At 39.6% G+C, this 10,784-nt stretch overlaps 1 protein-coding gene across 1 annotated transcript; it reads left to right on the forward strand.

Annotated features, from left to right (window-relative positions):
* Nucleotides 1–7,998: 7,998 nt before the first annotated feature.
* On the forward strand, nt 7,999–10,519 carry klf17 (Kruppel like factor 17). Its single transcript, XM_062428996.1, has 3 exons — nt 7,999–8,079; nt 8,197–9,319; nt 9,437–10,519. Exons 1-3 carry the CDS (start codon nt 7,999–8,001, stop codon nt 9,610–9,612), a joined length of 1,380 nt encoding a protein of 459 aa, XP_062284980.1. The 3' UTR covers nt 9,613–10,519.
* Nucleotides 10,520–10,784: the final 265 nt, after the last annotated feature.

Genomic DNA, 10,784 nt, shown 5'->3' on the forward strand with positions numbered 1-10,784 from the left:
ATCTGGCCCCACCCGTGATTTCCTGCTCAGCCCATAGACTTCATGGCTCGAGGAAAATTTTACAAATATAAAACCTCCATGGATCAAAAATTCATAATACAAAGAGTCGTAATTGACCTCGTCTGCATTTCGAGATGTCCTGTCAACAGTTTTACATCTCCTTTACAATTGTGGACTATGGTGCAAATGCTTTGGTTTGCTTTGGGCTGGGGGGGATTTTTCGCTGCAATACCGAGTGACCACTGGAAAACACTGGCTGCAAAGGTAAGCAGTGGAGCCCTATCTAGCTCTTATAATACATCCAATGGTGGTATGTAAGTAGGTACAAAGGGGTGGAGCTTCACTAGGTCAAGAGAGGTGGAACTGGAATAGATCAATCTCCACTCACTTGGTTTAAAGTAAAGTTTATGCTAGTTTTAACTTGGAAGTTAGGAATTTAAGTGATATAAAGTATTTTGCTAGTTAGTCTAGCTTGCTATCTTCCACTTTGAATACAAACGCAACAGCACAGTGAGTCATCCAAAATGTTAGATAGTGTAAAGAGACACAGCATTGATAGCTTACAGTTGATAACCAAACACCACCATACTGCCATAAGAAACAACCACAAAGAAGCTTAATGTTTAAACAGATATGTCCAAAAATTGTTATATGATCAATATCAATATAGTTTATATTTTACTTACAGGAGAATTTCAGTTTCAGTTTGACCTTAAAGACACACCAGTGAGAAGAAACAGAATAAGTGGAGAAACAACATTTTTAAAACTGTAATTTTCCAAAGGGAATGAGCAAATAACTGCCACAGATATTGCATGGGGAGGAGAAGTAAATGTGTCAGTTTGTGAGAAGTTCATGTTCCAGAAATACCTGTTTACATTAAAACCAGTTCAGGTAAGAGTAAAAATGTGTGGTTTCACTGGTCTGTTGTACCCCTCTGTGACTTCTTGATATGTTAATTATTTTTTTGGTCTTGGCGCAGTTTGCTGTATTTCAAAGCTAACAAGCAATCTGCATGTCAGATGGCTCCCGTTCTGCTCTTCTGTGTGACTCCTGCTGAGATGTGCAAGTCAACATTTGAAAGTACACGTGCTGAATCAACACACGCTGCAAACAGCAAAACACAGGACATGTTGAGCCTGGATTAAAGAGCTTTTAGTATTTTGCTGTTGCTAAATTAAGACCTACTCATGAACACATCAATTCCTTTATTTCTTTATGGTCTGAATTACTTTTGGCAGCTTTTTTTGTGTTTTTCTTTTATTTGCACTATTGTCTATTTCGTCTATTTACACTTTATTGCTTCAGGTGTCTTTACTTATAACAGATTTCTGCTTTTGCCTTTGCTTTACCTTTCTGTTAGTGTTTAAATATTTGCAGCATCTCTAGATTCAAGCCTATTTTCTACACATTGTGCTTTTACTACCATGTTTTGATTTTTGCAGCTATTTCACATTATTCTAAATGTTTGTGATGTGCTACTTGCTGCATATCTACTGCTGAAATGTAAATAATAGTTGACTCTTTACAGTAAATCGAGTGCTACATGCCGTCAGAATAAATTAAAAAAGTTTGTAAAAGTATACAAAAAATAACCCATAACGTGCACCCAGATGTGCATCAGCCAATGGGTAATCCACTAAGGTGAGTTGGGTACATGGTCATTTGACTTCAGGTCAATCATTGTCCCAGACAGGCAGAAAGGCAAGGGGAGTATCCAATAAATTACATGGGTGGCACCATATTTGGTCCATGAACCAGAAAAATACGGCGTAAAATTTAAACTGTGTCTATTTGATATGCCATATTGGCTTACATGTATACATAAATATACATACATAATTATACACATATATACATACATAAAAATACCCTCACACACATACATATATAAATATGCTAAATGTGGGAAGAGCACACAATAAATTAAAACAGTATAAAGTAATACACCATTAAAACCATTAAGAAATCACAAAATTAACAGATATTAAAAAAACTATATTAAAAATTGAAATAAAAAATCCAAAATGCATCTCTTAATAGCATCTAGGCCTATATACAATAGAGATAAGATAGAATAGAATATAGCTTTATGGTCCACCATGGTGGAAAACTATCTTTGGCTCACCAATAACAGACATACAATAGACAGAAATTACATAAGATCCATAGAATCGATAAACTCAATAAAATCTTTCCTAAAATACAAAAATATATTAAAAAATATGTAAAGTACAAAATATAAGTGCATATCAGTTCCTGTATACGTATTGTGCATTAATCACTTGGAAGTGTTTAAAATATGAGTTGCATTATAAAAATGTCTTGCAACAGGACTGGTTACATAGTTCCTCTTAATAGAGCTCCTGTGTTCAGTGATACTGTTTAAGGGAACGAGTTGTCTCAACTCTATTTATTTTCTCACATGGACACTGTTTCATATAGAGTAAAGGCCTTAATTGTGATGGTCTTCCCATTGATGGAATGATTAAAAGTCCTAAGGTTTTTGGTGTATTGACAGTTTATGCAGGCTCCACACTTAAAGTTGCCGTGAATAGGTTTAGTTGTGAGATTACTATTAGGGACACATAGTTGGTGGTACACAAGAACTGTCATGAAAAACAAACACATACACATACGTGAAGTCACAACAGGTGGAACAGGTAAATAGCCCCCCAGGGAAAGAGAGAGGTGGTAACAGACAATGGACAGACTCTCAGCTGCTGCTTTAGGCTTATAGACAAAAAGAAGAGCTGAAACCGAGACAGAAAGTAGTGAGACTGGTTTTCCCCCCCCAGAACACTTCAATAAAATGTGAAGATAAGGTGGAATAACAGCTGCTGACGTAAATTGATGTTTTAATCACCCAAACCAAGATCTTCATCTCTTCATATAAAAACACTCACACATGGATGAGTCATTTCACACAATTTTGAGTCCAAATAGCACAGTATCATAAGCTTGATTGAATACTGTGTTTACATAAAGGCTTATTTTTTCCTAAAAATCACAACCAAGTGGGAAAAAAATCTTTACAGACGGATTTGATATGAAAAGAAATGGAGATGGAGATATCAGATGCATTACAATGATCCTAGAGTGTGGATCAAGGCACCTATTTAATCTCTTACTGTACATGTTGAACCTTGTTTCTACAGCTTTTATGTTAATCTGACAGCACACAGTTCAGATTTGTGTGGTTTTACAGTTACAGTCACCAGGCCCAACCCTATATAAGATTGCCATTGTGACATTTACACATTGCTTCTTATTTAGACGACGGACCAACATGTTACATTTCTGCTAGATAAACATGATGAGCTACATATCTGACAAGAGCTATACAAATCTAAACAGTCCCTCCTCTGTGGATCATCATTACCATTCCAACTCTCAATTACCCGTGATCCTGATCACACATACACACAACATAAATCCTGCCAGCATGCTGCTAAGGACCCCTTGGCACCCTGATCTCATTAGGCTAACAAGTAGCTGCTAATGGCTTCATTAGTGCTGAATGCTACTAAACCATTTAGCCACCGTGAGCTGTCTGCGTATAGGAAGGAGGGTAAACCTTTTAGCGCTGTCGGTAACTAAACACTACAGCTGGGAAGCGATCTTTTGTTTGAATGAGTGACTTGAATTAGCATACGAGACGATGTTAAATCAGTCACATGATCTTTTGGCTTGACATGTTAGGACATTCCAAGATTTCTCTTCATTTGCAACATGTAATTTATTCTAAATTATGTGTAATTTGTTGTTGTGATTGAAACAGCTGTTTTGTTCATATGTTGTTTGTCTACTGTAACCGTGAGGCATTAATGTGCACAGCCTGTGAGTCCAAGACAAATTTCCGTATGGAGACAATAAAGTATATTGTATCATATTGTACTGGATTGGATTGTATTGAATCGGATCGGATCGTATTGTATTATATCGTACCGTATCATACTGCATCGTACCGCATCGTACTGCATCGTACCGCATCGTACCGCATCATACTGCATCGTACCGTATCGTACCGTATCGTACCGTATCGTACCGTATCGTACCGTATCATATTGTACTGTATCATATTGTACTGTATCATATTGTACTTTATCATATTGTACTGTATACTATTGTACCATATCATATCGTATCGTATCGTATCGTATCGTATCGTATCATATTGTAACGTATCATATTGTATCGTATCGTATCGCATGAATTCACTTTATTGTAGTTCAGGTGTATCTGAAATAAAGTGCAGCACTATTATACTTATTAAGTGTCATTTTATCCACATATGGTGCAGTATTTCAGTATTTGGCGTATATTCAATAAATCTGGGAATAGAAATATGATACATCCTACAGTCACACATCTGCCCACATGCCGTCCAATCCAGTCTCATCCAGTCTGGTCACACATAAAAAAAAGTCTTCCACCCTTGCAGACTGTTTGACCCAACAGGCGTCAAACTCTGGCCTCAGGAAGAGAAGACTTACTGATTGCGGTGTCTCGGGCCAATGTTATTGCTATTCTTTTCTTTTTTTTTGTTCCCATGATTCTGCTCAGCGGTTTGTTTTATTTCCTCTCCTCCCCACCTCCCTTTGATATCTTTCTAAAAGGTAACTAGCCCGTCTCTGTGCTGTCTTTTTCTTTATTTTTTTCTCCCTCTCTCTCTAATCACTTTGTTGCTTTTTCATGCCATGCAAGGCGGCGTATTTATCCAAGATAACGGCCGGGTTTCCCCTCACTTTGTGGGTGATGGAGGATAATTGCTCTCTCGTTATATGTGTGCGTGTCCACATTCAACTGATTGTTCCTGGTTGTTCTAAATGGAGCTGCTGTTTTGACAAGAACACACACACACATACACACACACAAAAAAACACAACAATAATGTGTATGTATGGACATGTGTGTCTCCAAATGAGAGATTAACAGTGATTCTATATTTACACTGAAGAAACAAAGAACCAGTATAAATTTATGCAAAATTCCAGCTTCCTGATATCTGCTGTATGATTCATGTGTATAGTCACGCGTCTGCTCTGAGCATCAAAGCAGAGATGAAAGTCGAAGCTGTGAAAAAGTGACTCAGAAAGATGGGGGGGTTTGATTTTGAGAGACTGAGAGGGAGCAGAAGAGAACAGAAGAGTAACAAGGATGGAAGGAAACAGAGAAGAGATTAAGGGTAGAAGTAGATGTTTCTCTTTCATTTGTTGCTGACCGGTAATGTACAAACACGACAGCTGACGCCTGCCGATGCAAATCATCTCTTTTCACAATAAATAAGAAAAATAAATGACCCATGATCAAATGACCAGCTGAGAGAATGTCACAAAAACTACAAGAAACATACATTCCAAGGAATAAATTAGGCATTTGCAACCTGGAGACTCAAAAATTAAGCAAGATAAACAGCTCTTTTTTATCTTTACTTGGAAGACATTTCAGTGTTCTAAGGATGAGATGACTAGGCTCTGTCTGACTGTAATCTTAATTAAGTGTGTTTAGACAACACTCGAGCTGAAAGGCTTCCTCCCATTTAGAAAAGACAAGTCACAAAAGAAGAAACCTGAGCCCAGGGCACTCCTTTATCTCTACATGTCCCTCTATTCTTAGCTAGCTGGTTTTTACATGAGCTGAGTTTTGATAATGCCTTTGATGGGACAGATAGAGGATTTTTTTTTCTATAGGGGCATGATCACTGCAGGTTTCAGGTATTTTTTAAATACATTATATTTCAAAATGTGTTGTTTTTTTTGCAAAGATACTGACATAAAATCTATACCAGATGTATTATTGCACCGTAAAGCTCTGTAGTACAATCAAATTTGCTTTAAAGTCATCTCAGTCTGTACCTCAATCTAAACTCACTGAAAAATCTAAAGGCAGAGTTTCTTCAATAGGAGCAGATTTCCCACCATCCCAGACTGTTAAAGCAGCTGTAGGTCATGTGACTCACGATCTAGCTGCTCTCTGACTCGCAGTGAAAGTAGAGGAAGCGAGTATCTAGTTTTTCCTCAGGAAGCAGAGTCCATTTCCACTTGGCTCAAAGACAGAACCGGATTTGGTTTTGCGTAAGCCCGGCAGGTTAAAAATAACGGAGTATAAAGGCAGAGCTGCTGGGACGCTGGCTGTCAGAACACCTGCAGGAGCCGAGAGAGACAGATATCTTAGTGTTGAGTTTGCTTAGTTGCAGTTTTATAAAGTTGTTTTAAAAAAAAAAATGAAACCAACTTTATTCTGTTCTTATAGCGACATTAACATCTAGAGGAGCAGAAAGAGAAAGAAATAACATATTTATAAAATGTGTTTATGTATCAGAAAAAGGGTTTTTTATTGTCCTAAAAACTCATTTTTAATATAACATATATAATATTTACAGTATATATGAGGTAGTGTAATAATAATAGCCCAAATCTACTTTTCCCCCCTCCTCATCTTACTAAAACCTCATATATTCCCTTTGATAGAAACTGGGCTTCCACATTAGATAAAGTGCATCAGAGTGTATAACATATTATGAGCTATATGCATGCTCATTATTTGCATTTGTATGTCTTTTATATTTTAAAATATTGCATTTATGGATTAAACTGTCTCAGTCTATTCTAACCACAGTCTTGCTTAAGTTATGTACTTAGTTTTTGTAAATTTGTAGCTTGGTGTCTGGTGCCCTGCGGGACCTCATAACCTTGGTATTTCTAAAATCTTAGCAATGGCCTGATTCTCAGAAATGTCAGACTACACTTCTTATGGTACATGTATATGCCAGTGCCACTTATGCAATATTTTTGAATGCATGACTGGTAATCTTTCTAGAACTACACCACAAACAAAAAAATAAGACTCAAAGTAAAACCAAAGTGTTTTTTTTCTTTTGTGTTGTCTTGTCTACATGCTCATCTCCACTAAATGGACACCCATCCACCTGAACATTACCATAGCAATGACTGCAGGGGACTCGCAGGGCTGTTAGAGGGGGGGAAGATCATTAAAAAACATGTAGTCCTTTGTTGACAGAGAGATTAACAGGTTGTTTCGATGGGCCTCGGCAATGAGCCTCCGCTTCACACGTTTTGTGTGTCTGTGTGTGTGTGTGTGTTTGTGCGTGTGTGTCGAACACGCAGGGATCAAATCGGGACAAATTAATGATGCGTGTGTTTGAAGAGGCTGCAACGAAACTGCGGGAGATATTCAACTGTAAAACAAGTTTAATGGGAGAAACTTTGTTGGGTGTAAAGGCAGATTAAGATGAGAACTTTCGATCCATTTTTATCCCCAGAAAAATGATATATTAAAACATTTCAAATCATTATTTTTTAAGACACAAACGCAACACTCTCAGCCAACTGCAGGTATGTTTCTGAGCTGTGACTCTCTTACTAGGTGTAGAGTCGCCCCCTATTCCTGCCTCACGGGAAATGTTTAGTTTCCCATGAGACAGAAATAAGATGAGTGCTGCACTAGACGCAGCTTTACGTTTAATTTCTTACTGAAACTGAAAGGAAAACGCGCTGAGGAAAAGTAACATTGACCATTGAAACGACCATTTGGAGAAGACTGAAACGTTTGGTTGCATTTATATTTAGTTTAATTTACTTTAATTTCATATAACTATCTAATGAATATAATACTCATTTTAATTCATCCAAACATTCACATCCTGCATAAACTCATTTAATTTGGTCAAACTTTATGCACCTCAGTAAATTACCTGCCTGACGCACCTGAAAGCTACGTTAAGTTTGGGGGTGGGGGTGTGTTTTTGTGTGTGTTGGGGGGGGGGGGGGGGGTAGAAGCCACACCCCCTGGTAGATTATGCGTAAAGGAGCTATAAAAACGCTCAGTCACTACTGTTGACACTCACATCCTGAATCCTGGAACGCTCCTCAGCTGTCAACCCAACCTAACAGGCCATCTATGGACAAAGAGGACTGTCTCTGTTCGCGTTTACAGTTTTAAATACTTGCTTTATTTAAAACCATCTAAGCGGTCATGGCTGTAGCTGAAGCAATGATGCCTGCCATTACTTCGTTTTCAAGTTTTCAAGCCATGGAAGGAAACCAGTTTAACAATGTAAGTACACGATTAGAAGTTTGGAAAGTGTATTCTGTGTCTCGTGCTAATATTTCTGTATGGTTTTAGTTCGGTTTGCATTCTTTATTTATAACTGTATTTGCTCTCCTTTAACAGTCCTGCAAGGTGGATGAGTGTAGAAGAGACAGCGCAACAGGTGGCGCACAAAACCCGCTCATCGAAGTGGAGTTCAGCATTGTACAGTGTCCTGCTGTTCCTCCCGTAGATGACGACGATCTGGGGAAATTATTAGACCTCGAGTTCATTTTGGCAAACACCATCACCTCTGAAGTTGTCAGCAGCAGCAGCAACAACGGCAACATTTCTCCGCAGCAGCAGTGTGTGTATTCTCTGCCGGAGTCTCCGGAGAGCTGCAGCGGTAGCTCGGCTCCAGACTGCACCGATCACCCTGCTCCTCATCTGGCCGCACAGAGCTACCACGGCACGGGTGCCTTCACGGGCTCGAGCCCTGTACGCAGTCTGATGGCGGAGCTTCTCACGCCTGAGATAAGCTACCCGGGGGAGAGTTCACCGGACAACACAGGCAAGATGAGAGACGTGCGGGAATACACCGAACTGAGAGCGTTAAATCCGGTCACCATGCCAGCTGTTCCCGCTCATCACGAGGTGGCCACATCTCCTTCATCGCTTGGATACAAAATCAAATCCGAGCCCGTTGGTCAGTCTTGTATGATGGCTGCTGCTGGGGACTTTATGGGACAGATGTATGAAAAACATCAGATTCGCTCCGTGCATCCGGCAGCTTTTACGCACCACCAGGCTGCAGCTCCAGGTGCATTGCCGGGGTTCGGTGTTCACTCCATGCAGCGCCCTGCGCCTCAGGGACGCACAGACTGCCACTTGGCTCAACTGAACTCTCATCCCCATCATCCGAATCAACACCAACTCCAAAGCCATTACATGAATGCACCCTACCAACCGCAGTACGCACACCAGAGTGTTCCTCAGTTTCAAGGACAATACAACATGCACAGGGAGCCCATGCGCGTTCACCAGCAGCATCATCCAACTTCGATGCAGGGGATGATGCTCACTCCTCCATCGTCGCCGTCGTTGCTGGAGTTTTACGTGCACGATGAAGCTGGGAACACCAAGCAGAAGCGAGGACGCAGGTCGTGGGCCAGAAAACGCGCCGCGACGCACAGCTGCGAGTTCCCTGGTTGTGGGAAAACCTACACCAAGAGCTCCCACCTTAAAGCACACATGAGAACACATACTGGTGAGCATATTTTTTACTTAATTGTAAATCTTTTTCAATCAGCTGTTTCATGTTTGTTCATTGTATCTTGTGTAAAGGCTGTTATGTAATCAAGTCTTTTTTTCATCTGTCTCTCAGGTGAGAAGCCCTACCACTGTAACTGGGAAGGCTGTGGCTGGAAGTTCGCCAGATCAGATGAGCTGACCCGTCACTTCAGAAAGCACACTGGACATCGACCTTTTCAGTGTCACCTGTGTGAGAGAGCTTTTTCACGCTCAGATCACTTGGCTCTCCACATGAAGAGGCACATGTAAGCCCCTCTGAGACTTGTGTGTCAGGGGCCATCGTGGGGTCATGCCCGGAGCATGAGGCGCGAGTTGGCCATTCACCATTTGTGCATCTGGTCCAAACCAGTGAAACAGCGTTCCAGCAGGACTCTTAGTAGATGCTGTGCCTTAAAAGCTTAAAGCAAGTTCTCTTACGTCGTTGCGTTTGATCCCCTGAGGTACCAAAATGTATTCATATATGAACAAAAGTGCCTCTGTATCAGAAAAAAACGGATAAATGCAGGTGTTATTGTATATATTTGTGCATATCTGAACTTTGGCTAAATTATAGTAGTTTAGTATTTAAGACATTTCCTCACCCTGTCTTTTAAATAAGTTATTAACTGTTAGTGAGTGCCTTAATACCACTGTTATTGACTTCCAAAAGGGGAAAACACACTGCAGGCAGGACCCAGGATTTTGTACATATGTAAATTGTATTTTTTTAAAGTTTACATCTAATATCTTTGATACTACTCAGATCAGGTCAGGGTTTTTATTGACAGTTTTTTGATTATATTTTCTCATGGTTGTCATTAGTGTACACAATAGATGCTACAGATTTGCTAAGCATTGCAGGTTATGCCTACATTTCCAACAATTGTCTTGGTTTTGTGAAGGTTTGCTTGAGCTATGCTAAGAAATTCAGGTACTAAAAGTCATTGTCATCCCCAAAGTAATGAGGTGTGCTGTCAGTTCACCCTCACCTAACTCAATTTGTGTTGTTATTGTTAATGTGTTATTGACACAGCGTTACAGAGTTTTGTAAGCATGTATTTTGTTATGGAAATTTTTGTTTAAAGAATGAAGAAATCCCTGGCAACAATTGGTTGAAATGTTGTACTTGAGAAACAGAACATCCACTCAGATGTATACTTTTCCAGCAATGCAATTGTTTTTTGTGCATAAGGCCTCAAAAATAAAAAGTACTTTTACAAATATGAATGTGTGTGCGTGTATTTCTCGTTTACACAAATCCGGATATACATCTATCATGAAGTATTATATTTTATTATTTCTTTGTATTTGTGTATGGCTAAAACCCACCTTACGGTACAGACAACAAAGTAGCAGTGTGGTTGACACAAAGGCTTTGAGCTTTGAACAAACAAAGTGTGGTTATGGTGGCATTTAGCATGTTTGTTCATAGAACTGTCAGC

This window comes from Scomber scombrus, chromosome 11 (genome assembly GCF_963691925.1).
Source record: "Scomber scombrus chromosome 11, fScoSco1.1, whole genome shotgun sequence".
NCBI lineage: Eukaryota > Metazoa > Chordata > Actinopteri > Scombriformes > Scombridae > Scomber > Scomber scombrus.

What these genes read in the sequence shown, in the direction of transcription:
- klf17 (XM_062428996.1), top strand. Translation starts at nt 7,999, where the DNA reads ATGGCTGTAGCTGAAGCAATGATGCCTGCCATTACTTCGTTTTCAAGT. An exon ending in AAGGAAACCAGTTTAACAAT is followed by an intron (nt 8,080 to 8,196) that starts GTAAGTACACGA and finishes CTCCTTTAACAG; the next exon opens with TCCTGCAAGGTGGATGAGTG. An exon ending in ACACATGAGAACACATACTG is followed by an intron (nt 9,320 to 9,436) that starts GTGAGCATATTT and finishes TCTGTCTCTCAG; the next exon opens with GTGAGAAGCCCTACCACTGT.